The 22,203-nt window shown below is 40.7% G+C and overlaps 2 protein-coding genes across 4 annotated transcripts in view; both read left to right on the plus strand.

Moving 5' to 3' along the window:
- The window catches only part of ogdha (oxoglutarate dehydrogenase a), a 35,985-nt gene extending 27,780 nt beyond the window's left edge, over positions 1 to 8,205 (plus strand). For all 3 annotated transcript variants that reach the window (XM_074639644.1, XM_074639643.1, XM_074639646.1), the window contains 11 exons: positions 329 to 431; positions 742 to 870; positions 1,942 to 2,092; positions 2,388 to 2,515; positions 2,609 to 2,787; positions 3,976 to 4,047; positions 5,997 to 6,122; positions 6,387 to 6,459; positions 6,610 to 6,773; positions 7,549 to 7,703; positions 7,792 to 8,205. In XM_074639644.1, the coding sequence (XP_074495745.1) occupies positions 329 to 431; positions 742 to 870; positions 1,942 to 2,092; positions 2,388 to 2,515; positions 2,609 to 2,787; positions 3,976 to 4,047; positions 5,997 to 6,122; positions 6,387 to 6,459; positions 6,610 to 6,773; positions 7,549 to 7,703; positions 7,792 to 7,912 (1,401 nt within the window). In that variant the 3' untranslated portion in view covers positions 7,913 to 8,205. The remainder of the gene's footprint in view (positions 1 to 328; positions 432 to 741; positions 871 to 1,941; positions 2,093 to 2,387; positions 2,516 to 2,608; positions 2,788 to 3,975; positions 4,048 to 5,996; positions 6,123 to 6,386; positions 6,460 to 6,609; positions 6,774 to 7,548; positions 7,704 to 7,791) is intronic.
- Positions 8,206 to 12,133: 3,928 nt separating this feature from the next.
- The window catches only part of LOC141770041 (zinc finger MIZ domain-containing protein 2-like), a 22,500-nt gene continuing 12,430 nt past the window's right edge, over positions 12,134 to 22,203 (plus strand). The window contains exons 1-10 of the mRNA XM_074639647.1: positions 12,134 to 12,525; positions 17,542 to 17,641; positions 17,775 to 17,889; positions 17,986 to 18,191; positions 19,271 to 19,430; positions 19,545 to 19,850; positions 19,989 to 20,148; positions 20,530 to 20,648; positions 20,741 to 20,833; positions 21,024 to 21,213. Coding sequence (XP_074495748.1) covers positions 17,592 to 17,641; positions 17,775 to 17,889; positions 17,986 to 18,191; positions 19,271 to 19,430; positions 19,545 to 19,850; positions 19,989 to 20,148; positions 20,530 to 20,648; positions 20,741 to 20,833; positions 21,024 to 21,213 — 1,399 coding nt within the window. The 5' untranslated portion in view covers positions 12,134 to 12,525; positions 17,542 to 17,591. The remainder of the gene's footprint in view (positions 12,526 to 17,541; positions 17,642 to 17,774; positions 17,890 to 17,985; positions 18,192 to 19,270; positions 19,431 to 19,544; positions 19,851 to 19,988; positions 20,149 to 20,529; positions 20,649 to 20,740; positions 20,834 to 21,023; positions 21,214 to 22,203) is intronic.

Genomic DNA, 22,203 nt, shown 5'->3' on the forward strand with positions numbered 1-22,203 from the left:
CTGTGTGTCTCTCTGTGTGTCTCTCTGTGTGTCTCTGTGTGTCTCTGTGTGTCTGTGTGTGTCTCTGTGTCTCTCTGTGTGTCTCTGTGTGTCTCTGTGTGTCTCTGTGTGTCTCTGTGTGTCTCCGTGTGTCTCTGTGTGTGTCTGTGTGTCTCTCTGTGTGTCTCTGTGTGTCTGTGTGTCTCTCTGTGTGTGTCTCTCTGTGTGTCTCTGTGTGTCTCTCTGTGTGTCTCTGTGTGTGTCTCTCTGTGTGTCTCTGTGTCTCTCTGTGTGTCTCTGTGTGTCTCTCTGTGTGTCTCTGTGTGTGTCTCTCTGTGTCTGTTTGCAGGAGGAGATCGCCAAGTATGATAAGATCTGTGAGGAGGCGTACGCTCGCTCTAAAGATGAGAAGATCCTCCACATCAAGCACTGGCTGGACTCCCCCTGGCCTGGTGAGGGACCACGTCTCAGTCTGTTCACACCCATCAATCAGTCTGATTATAGATTACATCATCTGATGATAACCGGAGGCCTGGTTATCCGTCAGGTCCTGGTTCTCAGGTCTGGGTCAGGAGGATCTGGTCTCAGGTCCTGGTTCTCAGGTCTGGGTCAGGAGGATCTGGTCTCAGGTCCTGGTTCTCAGGTCCGGGTCAGGAGGATCTGATCTCAGGTCCTGGTTCTCAGGTCCGGGTCAGGAGGATCTGGTCTCAGGTCCTGGTTCTGTGTCCGGTGTTTGACGTGTTGAACTGTTGTGGTCTGCAGGTTTTTTCACTCTGGACGGACAGCCCAAGTCCATGAGCTGCCCCTCCACCGGTCTGACTGAAGAAAACCTGAACCACATCGGGGAAGTGGCCTCGTCCGTCCCCGTGGAGGACTTCACCATCCACGGAGGTCTGACACATTTTAATCACTGCATTCATTCTGCTTTCAGGATTTATTTACAGCTCTGATTCAGGCCGTCGTATTAACCACGATATCATAATATCACGCTGTCGACAAACCGTCCGCCACGTTCACCTTCTGTCTGTTTTTAACTCTTCACAGCGTGACGAGGTATTCTGCGCTGCACGTTTGGTGTTTTTGTTCTGGTCGCCGTGAGTTAAAAAAAATTTCAACTTTGAATAAAACGCTGCGTTCGTCACCGTCATTTTTACTTCTGAGGATGTCCCGTATCATAGCAACCAGATGCAACCAAAGCATCTCAGCTGAAATAAAACGCTGCGCCTCGTCGCCCTTCTGTGTTCTGCATTTAAATTAATTTAATTTAATAAACAAGTATTAATTAGTATCTTTTGTTATTTAAAAAGCAACAATATACCTGATAGTAGCCTAATAGTAAAGCTTATTTATACGGCACTAGAATCAGGAGAAATTAAGTCATTTGCAGAAATTGAGCCGATCATTTTCACCGCTGGGGAGATTCCTTCACCACGACAGCCCTGCCTCTGATGTCTCCATAGTGGGTCTGATATAAAGTCTCTTTCCAGTGGAGCTTCTTGTAGTCTCAGATGTGCGTCCATCTGTCGCTTCCCGTCTCGCCGTCTTCACAGAAATTAAAGAGATAAAGCACCAAACAAGGACTTTATATTATATTATTATATTTTAGTATTTGTTGTAACAGTTATTTTCTGAGCGAATAACCCAAACTCTCCAACATCTCTGACGTCTGTGGAACAAAGAAAACAATCAGTAGATGTAATGTTTCATATATTTAATCCACCAGTTTGTATTATGTAACCGAGGACCTGATTATTTACAATAACTCAAAGTATTAAAGCTCCAACATGCTGCAGCACAGAGAGGCTGCTCCTCGGTTCTTCTTCCAATCCTATAACATCCTGTAAATGGAGACCATGGAGGTGTTCAGGTGTTCAGGTGTTCAGGTGTTCAGGTGTTCAGGTGTTCAGGTGTTCAGCTGACTGTGACTCGTTGTTGTTGTTGTTGTTGTTGTTGTTGTTTCAGGTCTGAGTCGTATCCTGAAGAGTCGGGGTGAGATGGTGCGTAACCGGACGGTGGACTGGGCTCTGGGGGAGTACATGGCCTTCGGATCGCTGCTGCAGGAGGGAACCCACATCAGACTGTCGGGACAGGACGTGGAGCGAGGAACCTTCAGGTAAACCGCCACCGCTATCCATCGTCTCCTCGTCATACTCCGTCAGAACACAGTGGAGAACCAAGATCGTACCGGTTCTTACCGGTTCCTACATAGTTCTTGCCGGTTCTTGCCAATTCTTACCGCTTCTTACCGGTTCCTACCGGTTCCTACTGGTTCTTACCGGTTCTTACTGGTTCTTACCGGTTCCTACTGGTTCCTACCGGTTCTTACCGGTTCTTACCGGTTCAGGTCTTGTGCAGCTCCAGTTTACCAGTCGTTGTCCTGCAGTCTGAATCTGTTTGTCCTCTTTCAGCCACCGTCATCACGTCCTCCACGACCAGAACGTGGATAAGAGGATCTGCATCCCCATGAACCACATCTCTCCGGACCAGGCGCCGTACACCGTCTGCAACAGCTCGCTGTCCGAGTACGGCTGCCTGGGTGAGTCATGTCTGTAGGTAAACCTTACAGGTGTTTTATTCTGAGCTGCTTTCCTCTAAACTAACGCTGTCATCTCGTTTCTTCTTCCGTAAGGCTTCGAGTTGGGTTTTGCGATGGCGAGTCCCAACGCTCTGATCCTGTGGGAGGCCCAGTTCGGAGACTTCCACAACACGGCCCAGTGCATCATCGACCAGTTCATCTGTCCCGGTCAGGCCAAGTGGGTCCGACAGAACGGCATCGTGCTGCTGCTGCCGCACGGCATGGAGGGCATGGTGAGCAAAACACACACACACACACACACACACACACACACACACACACACACACACACACACACACACACACACACACACACACACACAGCTGTGTTGACTACACACATCTCTAATAATAATAATAAACTATATTTAAAACGTTTTCAAAGAACATTTCATCACTGTAATGAGGCAAATAAAATCAGACAAAAATAAAGTAATACAAAAATAAAATAATAAAGAAATAAAATAATACAAAAATAAAATAATAAAGAAATAAAATAATACAAAAGTAAAATAAAATAATACAAAAATAAAATAACAAAGAAATAAAATAATACAAAAATAAAATAATAAAGAAATACAATAATACAAAAATAAAATACAAAAATAAAGTAATACAAAAATAAAATAATAAAGAAATAAAATAATACAAAAATAAAATAATTAAAATATGATAAATCCAATAATAATAATGGTAAAAAATGTTGGAAATGAAACCGCGTGTTAGCATTAATTAATAACTTTATTTAAGAAGTTTTGAGAAGTGATTTTAAAAGATAAAAGTCCAGTTATCAGTTATTGATAAGGATAAGAAATGATTAATTATCGTTAGGATAAATTTCTTCACAGATCATGAATAAAAAAGTAAGATATTGATATTTGTGAATTTAGCTGACGGTCATTTCATAAACATAAACAAACAGATATGAATCCGTTAGAGTCGTGTGTTTTTCAACAGGCATCACGTCATTTATACATTTATAAGACAACGTATTGATCGTGACCAACAGTTAAAATCAGAACAAAGAATTTGTCTGTGTGTTTTGGTTTTTAAAGTTAAACATAGTCAGAGAAAATAAAGATGAAAAAACAAGTCCTACAAAAGTAAAAAATCATAAATAGAAAATAGAAACATGTAAAATGTGTGAGTTTGTAAATGAAGCTACGTGGCGTTGAAACGATGTCCTGAGAAGACAGATGATGTTATAAAAGGTACAGAAAGCTCTGCAGGTCGGTCATCAACCGGTTAAATGTGTGATGGAATAACTTTCTATCTATAGAACACTTTGACAGAGTTAAAGGAGATGCTGTGTGGTTGAGGAGCAGCTCCACCTGGTGGACGTCTAGCAGGCTGCTGCTGCTCTGAGCTGCTTTCATTAAGAAGAGTTGTGTGACTGACTGTTTGTTTGTTTGTGTCTTCAGGGTCCAGAACATTCTTCAGCTCGTCCAGAGAGATTCCTCCAGATGTGCAACGACGACCCCGACGTCATGCCGGTAAAACTCCAGCTGTTTGAGCCCCTAGTGTTCAGAGTATCACACTAGAAACAGGAGGCTAACAGGGAGCTAACAGGGAGCTAACAGGGAGCTAACAGGGAGCTAACAGGGAGCTAACAGGGAGCTAACAGGGGGCTAACAGGGGGCTAACAGGGGGCTAACAGGGAGCTAACAGGGGGCTAACAGGAGGCTAACAGGAGGCTAACAGGGAGCTAACAGGGAGCTAACAGGGAGCTAACAGGGGGCTAACAGGAGGCTAACGGAGGCTAACGGGGGATAACAGGGAGCTAACAGGAGGCTAACAGGAGGCTAACAGGAGGCTAACAGGAGGCTAACAGGGAGCTAACAGGGAGCTAACAGGAGGCTAACAGGGAGCTAACAGGAGGCTAACAGGAGGCTAACAGGGGGCTAACGGGGCTAACAGGGGGCTAACAGGAGGCTAACAGGGAGCTAACAGGAGGCTAACAGGGAGCTAACAGGAGGCTAACAGGGGGATAACGGAGGCTAACAGGAGGCTAACAGGGAGCTAACAGGGGGATAACGGAGGCTAACAGGAGGCTAACAGGGAGCTAACAGGAGCTAACAGGGAGCTAACAGGGAGCTAACAGGAGGATAACGGAGGCTAACAGGAGGCTAACAGGAGGATAACGGAGGCTAACAGGAGGCTAACAGGGAGCTAACAGGAGGCTAACAGGGAGCTAACAGGAGGCTAACAGGGAGCTAACAGGGGGATAACGGAGGCTAACAGGAGGCTAACAGGAGGATAACGGAGGCTAACAGGAGGCTAACAGGAGGCTAACAGGGAGCTAACAGGAGGCTAACAGGGAGCTAACAGGGGGATAACGGAGGCTAACAGGAGGCTAACAGGGAGCTAACAGGAGGCTAACAGGGAGCTAACAGGAGGCTAACGGAGGCTAACAGGAGGCTAACAGAGCCACTGTGTTATACAGCTAATAAATGCTTTCCACTCTCTAACTAACTCCAGAACGACTTAAAAACTAAATCATTAGACAACAAGTTGAGTACAATTTTAGTCTTTAAACTAAAACAGACTCCAAACTCTCTGTCTGCTGGTTTAAACACGTCTGTCCAAGCTTTTATTGTGAAATTGGAAGGAAGAGTGTAACAGGATGAGCCACATGACACATTTCTACACATCTAACTACTCTTCTTCTTATTTTTTCTTCTTCTTCTTCTCCTTCCTCTCCTCCTCCTCCTCTCTCTCTCTCTCCTCCTCCTCCTCGCTCTCTCTCCTCCTCACTCTCTCTCCTCCTCCTTCTCTCTCTCCTCTCTCCTCCTCCTTTTCTCTCTCCTCTCTCTCCTCCTTCTCCTCACTCTCTCTCCTCCTCCTTCTCTCTCTCCTCTCTCTCCTCCTCCTTTTCTCTCTCCTCTCTCCTCCTCCTCCTTCTCCTCCTCTCTCTCTCCTCCTCCTCTCTCCTCTCTCTCCTCCTCCTCTCTCTCCTCCTCCTCCTTCTCCTCCTCTCTCTCCTCCTCCTTCTCCTCCTCTCTCTCCTCCTCCTCTCTCTCTCTCTCCTCCTCTCTCTCCTCCTCCTCCTCTCTCTCTCTCCTCCTCTCTCTCCTCATCCTCCTCCTCTCTCTCTCTCTCTTCTCCCTTCTCTCTCCTCCTCTCTCTCTCCTCCTCCTCTCTCCTCCTCCTCCTCTCTCTCCTCCTCTCTCTCTCTCCTCCTCTCTCTCCTCTCTCTCCTCCTCCTCCTCTCTCTCTCTCCTTCTCTCTCTCTCCTTATCCTCCTCTCTCCTCCTCTCCTCCTCTCTCTCCTCCTCCTCCTTATCCTCCTCTCTCTCCTCCTCTCTCTCTCTCTCTCTCTTCTCCTCTCTCTCTTCTCCTCCTCCTCTCTCTCTCCTCATCCTCCTCTCTCTCTCTCCTCCTCCTCTCTCTCTCTCTCTCTCTCCTCCTCCTCCTTCCGCTCCTCCTCCTCCTCCTCTCTCAGGCCCTGACGGATGACTTTGCGGTGCGTCAGCTGTACGACTGTAACTGGATCGTTGTGAACTGTTCGAATCCTGGAAACTTTTTCCACGTCCTCAGACGGCAGATCCATCTCCCGTACAGGAAGCCGGTGAGACACACACACACACACACACAGTTTCATAGTAGTACTACACTGTGGTATTAGTACTTTTACTGAAGTACTTCCTCCGTAGCTGGATTCCAGTTTTCAGACTTGTGACAGATTTTAACTTTAAGAAAATAAAATCATTATTAGAGTTTCATCACAGAATAATTTATAAAGTTTCTGTTCTCTTCTTGTTTAATTACTTTTATTTTGAAAATCCCGTACACATGACGATGACGATGATGAACTTCCTGTTTGTCCCTCCAGCTGATCGTCTTCACTCCCAAATCTCTGCTGCGTCACCCAGAGGCCCGGTCCAGCTTTGACGAGATGCTGCCTGGTACTATTACTATTATTATTATTATTATTATTATTGTTAATAATAATAAAATAGACCTAAAGAGTGCTCAGTCTGACCGTCAGTGTCTCTCTTCTTCTCCTCCTCCTCCTCCTCCTCCTCCTCCTCCTCCTCCTCTTCTTCGTGGTGTAGGAACTCACTTCCAGAGGCTGATCCCAGAGCGAGGCTTGGCGGCGGAGCGTCCGGAGGAGGTGAAGCGTCTGATCTTCTGCACCGGGAAGGTTTACTACGAGCTGACCAAAGAGAGGAAGAGCAGAGGCATGGAGGACACGGTGGCCATCGCACGCATAGAGCAGGTACACACACACACACACACACACACACACACACAACTGTTTTTTCAAACATTTTTCGGACTTTTTTTTCAGACATTTTTCAGATATTTTTTTTGTCCGACATTTTTCAGATAATTTTTTTCAAACATTTTTCATACTTTTTTTTCAGACATTTTTCAGTTATTTTTTTCAGACATTTTTCAGATTGAGATCAGATTTCAGACTCTGAAACACACACAAAGTTCACAAGAGCGAGTTCAGCTGGGAAACTGTTAGCCGTCTGCCGTTAGCAACATGTGCAGCGGTTAGCATTTATGATGAAAAAAAAATCACAAATTTAATAGAAAAGAAAATCACAATTTTATGAGAATAAAGGTTGAATAATCTGTGATTTTAAAGTGGTTAATTTACAAGAACAAACTCAAATTTATGATAATAAAACTTGAATATTCTCTTAAATTAAAGTGGTTAATTTATGAGAAATTAAAAAAAGATTACAAGAATAAAACTCAGATATTCTCTGAGATGAAAGTGGTTCATTTACGAGAAAAAACTCACAAATTAATTAATTGTTTATTTATTTATAATCTCTGAGAATATCGTAGTCTTTTCTCTGAATATTACCCCCCCCCGCCCCCCCCGGCTCCATAATTATTATTTTGGCTTTAATACGCGGTCGTACAAAGAGTTATTTAATCTATAATCCTCTCTCTCTCTCTCTCTCTCTCTCTCTCTCTCTCTCTCTCTCTCTCTCTCTCTCTCTCTCTCTCTCTCTCTCTCTCTCTCTCTCGTCCAGCTCTCTCCGTTCCCGTTCGACCAGGTGGCGTCCGAGTCGGAGCGTTTCTCCAACGCCGACCTGGTCTGGTGTCAGGAGGAGCACAAGAACCAGGGTTACTACGACTATGTGAAGCCTCGCATCAGGACCACCATCCAGAGAGCCAAGCCAGTCTGGTAATGACCTTCATCTCTATCATCATCATCATCATTAAGTATCAGTCAGGATGGTCTGACCTTTGACCTCTCTCTCTGTGTGTCTCAGGTACGCTGGCAGAGGCCCGGCAGCGGCTCCGGCGACAGGAAACAAGAAAGCTCATCTGATGGAGCTGCAGCGCTTCCTGGACAACGCCTTCGGCCTGGACGCGTTCAAAGACCAGCAGTAGACCTCTGACCCCCGACCCCTGACCTGGAATACACCCTCACCTGTCTGACCTTTGACCCCCCCCACTGACCCTCCCGGATTCAGTTGTGACACTCAAACTGCATCAACACACACACACACACAGTAATACTGCATACTAGTACACAAATACTACATCTGTGTACTACTATAAATACTGCACAGTCTCATCAACAGTCCACCAGTAGCAGTACTACATACAGCTGATCACTGTGTACTAACTAGTACTTTAGTGTACCGTTACCGCTCAAACATTAAAGATTAAATCTGATCAAATGTATTGATTGTAATTTATATTATCATATTAGTATATAGTTTATATTATATATCAGTTAATCTGCGCATATTTTCACGTTAAATTGATAAATGATTTGTGATCTATAATCTATAAAATATTTAGTTTTGTTCCACCAACAGTCAGATTACTGACGTATAAAGCACAGCGTGATTAGTAATAGATTACTTTAATGATTGATTGATTGTTGTTTTTACAGCAGCCTGTAGTACAGTGTGTACTTTCTGGTATCAGTATGTAGTACTACTGTGGGACACTGACAGGCAGCAGGAGTACTTGGTGTGCAGTATCAGTAGTACTGTGTTCAGTAGTACATCAGGCTCAACTCCACCACAGGCAACAAGTGGCTGAGCAACAAGTTGCCTCAACATGTTGCTTTAACTCCGTATACAGCAGAGGATCAATCAGAGGATCAATGCTACTCTATTATAATAATAATAATAATAATACTGTAAAGCTTCACACTGACGGATATAAACAGGATTTATTCAGACAGAACAAGAACACGGACTCTACATGGAGACCCGACTACAGTTCATTAATACGTTTTCACATGATGGTTACTGAGAAAAAACATCAACAGGTGACGTAGCTCGTCTAGTATGGAGGACAAAACCTGCCAAAATCAATAATAAATTAATAACTAAATAAATGACTCGATAAATAAATAAATGTCATTAAATGCAGCAAAAATAATATCAAAAATAAATGTAGCCATTAATTAATTGATTGAATCGTTTGCATAATGAGGCAGAAATGCATAAAGAAATATATATTTTAAAAAAAATACAGAAATAAATAAGTTTGGGGAAACAAATAAGGGATGAAATGCAGAGGGAAAATCCTGCAGAAATAAATGAATACATAAATAAATACATGCATTTAAAAATAAATATAAAATAAATTAAAAATAAATGCAAAAATAAATAAATACACAAATAAATAAAAGGAAAAATTAAACGAGTAAATAAATAAGGGAATTAATACAAAGATAAATCACTAAATAAGCAAATCAAAACAAAATATAAAAAATATGAATTTGTCACATTTGATCAATTAATTAATGGCTACAATTATTTTTTTATACATTTAATGACGTATTTATTTATTTATCAAGTCATTTATTTATTCATTATTTCTTTTATTTTGTTCTGTCCTCCATAATCTTGCTCTTAAATTCACCATCAGTATAGAGGAGAGATATTTGTCTCTTCTATTCAAACATTCGGACTGTTTAACCGATTCACAGATTTGTGTGCAGGACGACATGACAGAAAGGAAGTTTGAGAAATTAGCAACATTTTGCATGAAGTCTGGTGTGACGTGATAAAAGAGTCTGAGCGGAGACCTGGCAACAGGAAGTAAACTAGAGGCAACAGGAAGTAAATTGGAAGCAATGTTGCTCCAGAAAAAGTTGACTCTGGTGGAGTGGAGCCTGAACTGGAGGTCAAAAACACACACACACCTTCCTCCGTCCACACACACACACACACACTCCAGCAGGTCAGCGGTTAATATCATCTTCATCTTCATCACTCCGCTCATCTCTTCTTCACCAGGAAACATTTTACTTTTAGTTTTTAATGAACGGCTCGTTAGCATCGTTAGCATGGTTGGAATCCCTTCAGCAGGTGGAGGGTTGTCTTTGCCTTTCAGCAGGTGTGTTGGCTCGTTAAGGAAGAAGTCTGTAATTAGTCACCATGGCAACGCTTAACTGCACATTGAGATTTTTCTTTATTTTGAAGGGATATTTTTAGGGGAATAAAAATGGCGGAGGTCTGCGCCATCAGGCGTCCCTACATGAGCTCAACCAAATGCACAGCTGATTATAATTGAACCCCTCGGCTTCTGTCTCTTCTTCCTCTCTCTCTCTCTCTCTCTCTCTCTCTCGCGAGCGTTTATCTCGTGCCAAAACGGAGCGTCTCATGTTTTTATTTCTCCTTCATGTTTCAGCTGAATGAACTCTTGTCAACAGGAAGTAAAATCTCCTGGTTTGAAACAGAAAATCAAACGACAGCAGAAGATGAGATCGGCGGCTGCAGGTGTTTTTGGGCTTCTGTGAGACAAAGAAAATGATTTATTTATTTTCATAACGGGATTTAAATTCTCTTCATTATTTTGCTTCATTCAATAAAGAATACTGTATGTACTGAAGAGCTGCTGCTGTCGTCTCGTTACTGTCGTTACAGATATTTACATCACGTTTCTGTTAGAAACACCAACACGCTTCATTTCTTTACAACATTCAGCTCATTATTTTAATTAAATGATGTTGAGATACGTCAGAGGAAACTGCAGACATTAATGTTTGTGTATATTTGACACTTTTTTAAATATATTTTTAAATTTGCTTTTTCTTTTTAAATTCTTAATTTTGTGTAAGTGCATTCATATTTTCATATTTATTTGTGTAAATATAATTTAAAAAATAAATTATAAAACATTAAATAAAATGAAAAATATATTTTAAAACAAATTTAAAAAAAACTAATGAATTTTTTTTAAATAGTAATAAAAAATAAAAAAAAATATATCAAAAAAATAATTTTAAAATAAAAAAGTTTTGAAATACAAATTAAAAAGAAATTAATACAAATTTAAATAAAAAAATTCTAATGAAAAATTTAGAGTTAAATCAAATTTAAATATATTTATATAGCTCTGGTTGCTTGTTTCTATAGATCTGGTCTCTATAGATCTGGTCTGTATAGATCTGGTTGCTTGTTTCTATAGATCTGGTTTCAATAGATCTTCTGGTCTCTATAGATCTGGTGTCTATAGATCTGGTGTCTATAGATCTGGTTGCTTGTTTCTATAGATCTGGTCTCTATAGATCTGGTCAGTATAGATCTGGTCTCTATAGATCTGGACTCTATAGATCTGGTCTATATAGATCTGGACTCTAAAGATCTGGTCTATATAGATCTGGTCAGTATAGATCTGGTTTCCATAGATCTGGTTTATATAGATCTGGTCTCTATAGATCTGTTTGTTATAGATCTGGTCTCTATAGATCTGTTTGTTATAGATCCGGTCTCCATAGATCTGGTTTCTATAGATCTGTTCGTTATAGATCTGGTCTCTATAGATCTGTTCTATATAGATCCGGTCTCTATAGATCTGTTTGTTATAGATCTGTTTGTTATAGATCCGGTCTCTATAGATCTGGTCTCTATAGATCTGGTTTCTATAGATCTGGTCTCTATATAGATCTGGTCTCTATAGATCTGTTCTATATAGATCCGGTCTCTATAGATCTGTTTGTTATAGATCTGTTTGTTATAGATCCGGTCTCTATAGATCCGGTCTCCATAGATCTGGTTTCTATAGATCTGGTCTCTATATAGATCTGGTCTCTATAGATCTGTTCGTTATAGATCTGGTCTCTATAGATCTGTTCTATATAGATCCGGTCTCTATAGATCTGTTTGTTATAGATCTGTTTGTTATAGATCCGGTCTCTATAGATCTGGTCTCTATAGATCTGGTCTATATAGATCTGGTCTCTATAGATCTGTTTGTTATAGATCCGGTCTCTATAGATCTGTTTGTTATAGATCCGTTTGTTATAGATCTGGTCTCTATAGATCTGGTCTATATAGATCTGGTCTCTATAGATCTGTTTGTTATAGATCCGGTCTCTATAGATCTGGTTTCTATAGATCTGTTTGTTATAGATCCGTTTGTTATAGATCTGGTCTCTATAGATCTGGTCTATATAGATCTGGTCTCTATAGATCTGGTCTCTATAGATCTGGTCTCTATAGATCTGTTTGTTATAGATCCGGTCTCTATAGATCCGGTCTCTATAGATCTGTTCTATATAGATCCTGTCTCTATAGATCTGTTCTATATAGATCAGGTAGCTTGTTCTGTCTCTCTGTGTGGGTGTCTCTCTCTCCTCCCCCTCCTGTCTGTCTGGTGTCTCACCGGCAGCAACACGGAGGAGACTCACCGGATCTCCCGTCAGACCGTCAGACCGCCGGTTACCGCAGATATTAACGTGATATTAGATGTATCTATCGGTGATTCCTCCCGGTGGAGCTGCCGGTTCCTCCTGAAGACACCAGGGAGCAGGGAGCGGACCCAGCGGACCCAGCGGCCGGCTAGCTGCTGGAGTTACACCCGGGACTGCTGGACCTGGTCCTCGGCCTCCGGGAGGATCTTAACGGGACATTTGTGGATATTTCGGGTCGTCTTTGAGCCGGTTCGTCCGGTGGTTCCTCCGGTGGTCGGTGCTGGCTGCGGAGCCCCGGAGAGCAGCAGCAGGGCTCGGTACCGGTACCGGGAGGAGAGAGCAGGTAGGTCGGCTGAAGGCTCGTTCTGATCACCGGGTCCGGGTGTGAGCTCCGGGGATCTGTTATAACCACCGGGACCGGACCGGGCAGTGTACCCGGCACCGGACCGGCACCGGGCCGGCACCGGGCTGCTCTGAGCGGATCAACATGTTAGAGAACATCGGGGTTGAGTTCTGGAGGAGGAAGCTAGCTGGAGGCTAACTGTTAGCATCGGAGCATTCCATTGTCACAGCTAGCTATGCTAACAGGCTAGCAGCTAGCAGCTAGCCGGTTGTTAAGCGGTGTTTTATTCTCTATGAACGGCTGAATGTAACGCGTTACACGGGACGCTGCCACCGCAGCGCGGTGTTCATGTGAATGGCCGTGTTTAGTGGATGGTTTACGGCGGCTTCTGGACGCTGTGTGTTGTTGTCGTCTCGGTAGCATGCTAATGCTAATGCTAGAGCTAACAGCGGAGCTAGCTACAGCCTCATTTCCCCTGTTAGCATGTTAGCATTAGCATTAGCCTGCTAGCTGGTTGCAACACCACCAGGAATCTCAAAATGTCTCCTGACTGGAGACAACCGGGACTAGTCCTCCTGGTCTGACCCAGTCCGACCCGGTCTGACCGGGTCAGACCGGGTTGGACCGGGTCGGACCGGGTCAGACCGGGTTATCTCGGTATTTGTTCTGAATATTAGTCATAACATTGTAGCAGGCGCGTGCGTGTTGTGCGTGCACACTCTGGAGAGGTTGGTAGTTTGAAAACCAGAAACAGGTTCAGCTCATCTGCTCTATTAATAACTGATCATTCTTATTATAAATACGTTTATAATCTTTTATATTGATGTTCTCATTATGCCGTGATTACATCAGGCAAAATAAACACAAATAAGAACACAACATTAGTTAAAACATTTAATAATTAACAATTAAAACAATTGGCTCCATTTCGAGCGTCAGAGTGACAGCAGGTAGAGCTCAGGTTGGTCACATGACTCAGGTGTCTCCAGGTGTTGAACATCTGGGAGCAGCTGGATCATCTGGTTAGTTTATGGTTGATTTAGATGTTTGGTGAGTTTGGATAGGGAGACTCAGTTTAATAAACATAATTAAGTATATAGTAATGTTAGTACTATATAGTGTAGTGCATATATATATATATATATATATATATATATATATATATATATCAAATTTAAATATATATATATATATAGTTTGAGCTAAAAGTAGTCTTCTGTTTACACACATATATATATATATATATATATATATATATATATATATATATATATATATATACACACACACATATGTATATACATAAAATAAAAATATATATATAGTTTGAGCTACAAGTAGTTTGCTGTTTACACATATATATGTGTGTATATACATATATATATATATATCAAATTTAAATAAATAAATATATATATATAGTTTGAGCTAAAAGTAGTCTTCTGTTTACACACATATATATGTATATACATATATACATATATATATACATATATACACACACACATGTATATACATAAAATAAAAATATATATATAGTTTGAGCTACAAGTAGTTTGCTGTTTACATATATATGTGTGTATGTGTGTGTATATATATATATATACACATACATACACATACATACATACATACGTGTGTGCGTGTGTGCGTGTGTGTGTGAACAGCAGACTACTACAGCTCAAACTAGTGAAGCGGTTTTCCTGAAGGAAGTTCTCTGAGTGTTTCCTTGTGCGTCTGTGTGTCTTCAGAGTGAACGTCATACCAAAGTCCATTCACAAATCTGGCAATTAAATGTGACCTTTATCAGCAGCGACACGCCCAGTAAAAGTGATTCCAGACGTGTTTGTGTTGTCAGTTGTTCTTCGTCAGAGACTCCGGCGACAGACGCAGACTTTAAGATGAAGACCATTCATTGGAGCGGTCGAAAGCTCCAGTAGAGTGACTCAGCTGTAGATAATGAATGTACTGTGAGCTGTGGTTGATGTTCTGGTTAGTGTCCTCTCTGTGAGCTGCAGTCTCTTCTCTCTATGGTCGACTGAAGATGGTTTATTAGAGGAAGAAGTATCACTCTGCTAGATTGTTTTGATTTTTGAAACAATAGGTTTTTTGAGTGGTGAGTAATCAAACTGACCTGTTTATGTTTATTATTGACTTTCATGTAAATATAGATAAATTGATCAACCACCAATAACTCTGAAGTCTATTTCAAATGATTGATCTTCTAGCTTCATGCTCTGACCACCAGTTTGAGTTGTTTACACTTTGTTTCTGATTTTGTATCTGTCTTTAAATACTACAATACCCATGAGCCTCAGCTGCTGCTGCTAAGGAAGAGAAGGAGGAAAGAATTCAACAAAACGTTTCGTCGTTAAATTTGAGACAAAAACGCGTCGCTGTGGTTACTAAATTTGATTTAATTCATGATTTCAAAGTGAATTATCAGATTGTAAAATCAGTAATCTTTAACTTCCTCCTGCAGTTAACCAGCGACGGAGGAGGAAGTACTCAGATCCTTCAGTAAAAGTAGAAATACCGCAGTATTCTGAGAGCTTTACCGTGATGTTTTATCAGTCAAAAGGAAATCCAAATATCAGTGTGATGATGACGGTGATGATGAAGGTGATGATGCAGGTGATGATGCGTTTAATGACTCAGTTACATCCAGGAATGTTGATGAATGAGTCAGCGCACAGCTGCTGGTTCATCAGAGTTCACATGAATGAATGGATGAATGAATACATTATTGGTTATTTATACTGTTCATTCATCCATGGTTTACCTGAGCAGGTAACTGAGCAGGTAGCGAACAGAGTACCTGAGCGGGTAGCGAACAGAGTACCTGAGCGGGTAGCGAACAGAGTACCTGAGCGGGTAGCGAACTGAGTACCTGAGCGGGTAGCGAACAGAGTACCTGAGCGGGTAGCGAACAGAGTACTTGAGCGGGTAGCGAACAGAGTACCTGAGCGGGTAGCGAACAGAGTACCTGAGCGGGTAGCGAACAGAGTACCTGAGCGGGTAGCGAACTGAGTACCTGAGCGGGTAGCGAACAGAGTACCTGAGCGGGTAGCGAACAGAGTACTTGAGCGGGTAGCGAACAGAGTACCTGAGCGGGTAGCGAACAGAGTACCTGAGCGGGTAGCGAACAGAGTACCTGAGCGGGTAGCGAACAGAGTACCTGAGCGGGTAGCGAACAGAGTACCTGAGCGGGTAGCGAACAGAGTACCTGAGCGGGTAGCGAACAGAGTACCTGAGCAGAGTTAATGTAGATGATATGAACCAGTGAGCTCCTCAGTGAGTCAGATAGAAGTGAGTTAATATTAGTGTGGTGTCTGTGGGGTCAGTGTTTGGTCTCGGTGTGTTAATGAACCGTAACACCACAGTGTGTTAGCATGTGATGCACTGTGTGTGAGTATTCATGTGTATTTTTAATGTGTGTGTTGACGTGTGTGTTGGCGTGTTAGCGACGGCGTCCTGCTGCCTCTCAGGTGACTCGTCCAGAGTCACTCTCAAACACTGAAGCTTTTCATCTCCACAACGTTTAAATGTTTGGAGCAGAAACGTTAGAAGAAGTTTTAAACTCGTCTCGTGTTCACGGTCTCAGTCACAGAGGGACGTTTGATTTCATCACCACACTCTCAGCTTTTTACTTTCTTACTTTCATGTTTGTTATAAAAGTTTCACATCATTTCTGACCTAATTCATTCTATTATTATATCACATTTGATTTGTATGTTTTGTAAATAAAGTTTTTATTTGGTTAAGTATGTACAGATCCACTGATCAGATTGATAATTAGTTAATTAATATAATTATCAATTTATTATAAAGTAATATAATTATTATAATTTATATAGTAAGAATATAAAATAATCTTTCGTCTGCTAATTATTTAAAATAAACTTAATATAAAATATAAGTTTATTTTAAAATAAAATATTAAATAAATATATTATAAAATGAATATAAAATACGCTTTAGTCTGTTAATAATATAAAATAAAATAAATATCAAATATATTACATTTATTATTATATAACATATTTATTTCATATTTTATATTAAAATAAACGTAATATAAAATAACGTAAGATAAAATATACGATTATTTTAATATGAAATATTAAATAAATATAATATAAAATATATAAAATGAATATAAATAAACTTTTGTCTGCTAATAATATTAAATACATATAATGTAAAATGAATATAACATGCACTTTTCTGCTAATATAAAATATATATACATATATATATATATATTTATTATTATATTACATTATATTTAATACCTTATATTAAAATAAACTTAATAAAAAATATAAGGTTATTTTGATATACAATATTATATAAATATAATATAAAATAGATAAGATGAATATAAAATAAACTTTTGTCTGCTAATAATATAAAATAAATTTTAGTATAAAATATGAGTTTATTTTAACATAAAATATTAGATAAATATAATATATAATTAATATAAAATGAACTTTTTTCTGCTAATAATATAAAATAAACTTAATAGAAAATATAAGTTTATTATAATATAAAATATTAAATAAATATAATTAAATTAATATAGTTTAGTCTGAATTAATCTAAAAACTTCATCTTTTGACATTTTATAGACTAAAATATGAATTTAAAAATATCTATAATAAAATTATTCATCAGTTGAACCTCCTAATAATAACTTCCCACGTTATTTTCAGATCAATAGTCAGATGATTATAGTGATTTTATGTGTTGCAGAGTTAGGGTTAGTAGTGAACTCTGAGCAGATCATCCTGCAAGGCATTGTGGGTATTGTATTCTTAATGAATGAATGAAAGATTAAAACGCTGCATCTTCCTCAAATTCACATTTTATTTCAGTGTAGTTTGGCAGAAATCCCCAAAAACTTGAAATTGTTTGTTTATTTTTCATCACTCACAAATCTCTCTGAGGCATGATGGGAAATGTAGTTTAGTTTAGATGATTAATCATCTGTCTGTCTGTCTGTCTCTCCAGGAGTTTGTCTGTCTGTCTGATTGGTCACCAGCCCCCCCCCACCCCCCACCATGAACCCTATGAACCAGATGAAGGCTGGACTGGCCAACAACCCACACAGGTACACACACACACACACACACACACACACACACACACACACACACACACACACACACACCCCCCTCTGATCCTGATTGAAGTATTGATCAGACATCAGCGTGGTTATAGTTTTAATGAATGTGTGTTTGCAGCGAGGGTTCGTACCCCTACGACCCGTCCAGCTGGCAGCAGCCCACCAATCAGCCCACAGGATCCCTCTCCGTGGTCACCACCGTCTGGGGAGTGACCAATCCCTCGGCCAGCCAGGTATGACATCACCAACCAGGAAGTGGAATGATTCCTTATTATTAATGGAGAAGTGTTGTTTAACTGTGTGTGTGTGTGTGTCTGTGTGTCTCCCAGGGTATGGGTGGAGGGATGGGACCCGGATCCAACCAGGGCGGGGGGCCCATGATGCAGGGCCCCGGGGGTCCGGGCATGGCCGGCGGGCCCGGAGGCTACATGGGTCAGCAGGGCTACGGAGAGCCCAGCAAAGGCTACATGAACCAGGGCATGTACAGCCGGACGACTGGGGGCTACGCTGGAGGACCGGGGGGGTACTCACAGAGGTGGGAGCTGGATTGGGTTTTTGTGTTTTTATTTTTTTGTGTGTTTTTTTATGTTTTCATTTTGTGTTTCTTTTTGTGTTTTTATATTTTTATTTGTTTTCTGTTTTATTTTTATGAATTTTTAATTTTTAGTTTTTATGGTTTTTGTTTGTGTTTGTGCTTTTTGTGTTTTTATTTATTATTATTTTTTCTGTTTTATTTTTTTTAATTTTGTTTTTTGTGTTTTTATTTTTTTTAATTTTTTGTGGGTTTTGTGTTTGTTTTTTGTGATTTTATTTAGTTTTTGTTTTTTGTGTTTTATTTTGTGTATTTGTTTTGTAGGTGATAAGTCATAATAAGTTTGTCAAACTTTATTTTACACCACCTTAGTTTCCCAATAATTTCCCAAATAGGATGTGATTTCTAATTTCTTAAGAAGATTTAAACACTGTGTTTTGGTTTAAACTAAAGAGTAAAATAGAGATTCATTAAGTTACTTCTGAGTGTATAAAGAGTCTATTAGTCATTTCAGTGCATCACATGCAAAATGGTAAAATGTGTCTTTCTGTCTAGTCATAAATTACAGTTGAGAATATATTTAAACAAATATGGAGAATAAAGTTTCCAATAATACAATACTAATAAGTCTAAATGGAGCTCCGTCTCGACGATGTGCTATATACTGTCTGGTGTTTTTATACGTATGTACATGTTCTGCTGTCATTGAACATATTTTCCCTAAAGGTAATAGTACCACATTATGTAGTTCTCTACAGGAAGAACCCTCTGAACGCTTTATGAAATGAATTAAATGAATTGTTATGAATGAATCTGACAGGGCCGTCAAATCAGAGTAGTTATGATGAACAAAAATGTTGAATTATTAATGTATTTAAACAAAAAGTTATCACAGGATTAATAAATAATAGATGAATAATGTAACCATATAAGTTGTGGGTTTTTGTGCACGTTATCATCCATACTGCCGATAGTTCTGTACCTCACACTATTTAATGATGTATTTTTGTACACTTGAAATAGAAAATAAATAAAACAAAGTGATTAAAATGTAAATACGACCTTCATGTCTCCGTCCTCAGCTACCCGTCGAACCCCGGCGGCTCCAGAGGTTCTAATGACTTCACTCAGGCTGCCGCTGCCGCCGCCGTCGCTGCTGCCGCTGCCACGGCAACCGCAACCGCCACGGCAACCGTCGCTGCCATCCAGGAGAAACAAAACCAGGAAATGAACTACGGACAGGTGAGGAGAAACTCACTGCTGGTTTCAGTCTGAACATGAAGATGAAATATAGAATATATAAATAATATAGAATACGTGAACCGCGTTAACGTTATTATTATTATTGTGTCTCAGATGGGAGGTCAGGCCTATAACAGCCAGTTCATGGCCCACTCCGGCCCCCGCGGCCCCCCTGGCATGTCCCCCGGAGGTATGGGCCCTGGAGGTATGGGCCCCGGAGGTATGGGCCCTGGAGGTATGGGCCCCGGGCCCGGACCTACCAGGGGCCCTCCCTCAATGGGCCCCATGTACGGACCCGGAGGCGGCCCCCAGAGGGTCCCTCAGCACCCGCAGCACCCTCAGCACCCAAACTACGGCCCCGGACCACAGCAGGGCCACCTGAGGCCCCCGCAGGGCCTCAAACGGCCCTACAACCCTGAGGTGAGAGTCCAGATGAAACCTGGTTTAACCTTTCATTAACTGAGTTTACATTATTATTATAAATATTGGACCCGGTATAAACTGAGAACTGAATCTGAATGAATCCTCCTTCCTGTTGCTCGTCTCCTTCGTCCTCAGTCCTTCCAAGGAATGTCTCAGCAGTACGGCGTTCCCGTCGGTCCCAGTGTCAATGTGATGTCGGGTCCCGGTGGCGCCGGCGGCTCAATTCCAGGTTCAGGTGGAGGAGGTCACGCCGGCCCCGGTCCGTACGCCAACCCCAACATGCAGTACCATCCAGGTGAGACGCGACAATAGTTACAATACTTTTAATACAGCTAAAGACAGGAAGCAGAGGGAAACTGTTAGCCTAGCTTAGCACAAAGACTGGAAGCGGGGGAAACTGTTAGCCTAGCTTAGCACAAAGACTGGAAGCAGAGGGAAACTGTTAGCCTAGCTTAGCACAAAGACTGGAAGCAGAGGGAAACTGTTAGCCTAGCTTAGCACAAAGACAGGAAGCAGAGGGAAACTGTTAGCCTAGCTTAGCACAAAGACTGGAAGCAGAGGGAAACTGTTAGCCTAGCTTAGCACAAAGACTGGAAGCAGAGGGAAACTGTTAGCGTAGCTCCATCAAAGTCCCGGTTCAGGTGTTTCAGGATCTTCTCTGTCTGTTTACCTGCAGGTCCCGGCGGTCCAGGCCCCGCCCCCCAGCGTTCCGGCTCCTCCCCCTCCTATCAGACCCATAAAATGCCCCTCCCACAGTACTCCCCCTCTGGACCCCCCAACTCCCAGTACTACAAGGTGAGGAGCGTTGTGACGGTTGTATATTCAGATGATAATGTGATAATCATATAAAAAGCATCCGGTGTGACGTGAAGGTGTCGTCTGTGCAGCAGGAGCAGTTTAACGGTCAGGGTGGCGGTCTCAGCGCTCTGACGACAGGAGGCGCCGGCGGCGTCTACAACTCCTTCAACCAACCGTCTGGGGTGAGACCAACACTCTGTCTCTTTCTTCTACTTCTACTCCACCACATTCATCTGACAGCTGGAGTCACTGGTTACAGATCCAGATGTTTGTAGATTAACGTTGCAGGAGACGGTTGATCTGTGACAGTAATAAGAGAAGAAGAAGTGTATCACTGTCTGGTCCTCTCAACCATCTCTCTCTCTCTCTCAGCCCGGTCGAGGGTTGCCAGGTTACCCCTCCTCCCCGGTCCCTGGGAACCCCACCCCTCCCATCACCCCCAGCAGCTCCATGGCCCCGCCCTACATGTCGCCCGGCAACAGTGACGTCAAACCGCCGCCCTCGTCCTTCCTGCCGGACATCAAACCCAACATGGCCGGCCTGCCGCCGCCTCCTCCTACAGGTACCGACACACCTACTGTACATACAGGTTATCAATAATACTATCCACCTGGTTCGGTCTTCATGTGACATGTGAGGAATATAATCAGATTATTATGTGTGAAATAATAAGACTATTACCACTAAAATATCCAGACCATCATCGGTGAAATAATCAAGATTATAACCAATAAAATACTCTGATTATTACAGTTTCAAGTAGTCAAAGTATCAGGTTCATGAAAACACTGAGATTGATGCAGATTATCACAAAATGATTTTATTATTATAATGTCATTATCACTAAAATAATCAGAATATTATCATTAAAATAATCAGAATATTATCACTAAAATAATCAGAATATTATCATTAAAATAATCAGAATATTATCACTAAAATAATCAGAATATTATCACTAAAATAATCAGAATATTATCACTAAAATAATCAGAATATTATCACTAAAATAATCAGAATATTATCATTAAAATAATCAGAATATTATCATTAAAATAATCAGAATATTATCACTAAAATAATCAGAATATTATCATTAAAATAATCAGAATATTATCATTAAAATAATCAGAATATTATCATTAAAATAATCAGAATATTATCATTAAAATAATCAGAATATTATCATTAAAATAATCAGAATATTATCACTAAAATAATCATATCACTAAAATAATCATATTATCACTAAAATGATCAGAATATCAAGAGTAAAATAATCAGACTATAACCACTAAAATAACCAGGCCATCATCAGTGAAATAATCAGATTATTACATTTATAAGTAGTCAAAGTATCAGGTTTATGAAACATAAATATTGATGCAGATTATCACAAAATAATCACATTATTATTGTTATTGAAATAACCTGATTATCAGTGAAATAATCAGATTAGTATGTGTGAAGTAATCAGATTATCTTCACTGAAGAAAGAAGTCTTACTTTGTTGTATTGTTTATTATAAATAGTTGTTTATCAGTTTCCTGCC

This window comes from Sebastes fasciatus, chromosome 6, assembly GCF_043250625.1.
Source record: "Sebastes fasciatus isolate fSebFas1 chromosome 6, fSebFas1.pri, whole genome shotgun sequence".
Lineage (NCBI taxonomy): Eukaryota > Metazoa > Chordata > Actinopteri > Perciformes > Sebastidae > Sebastes > Sebastes fasciatus.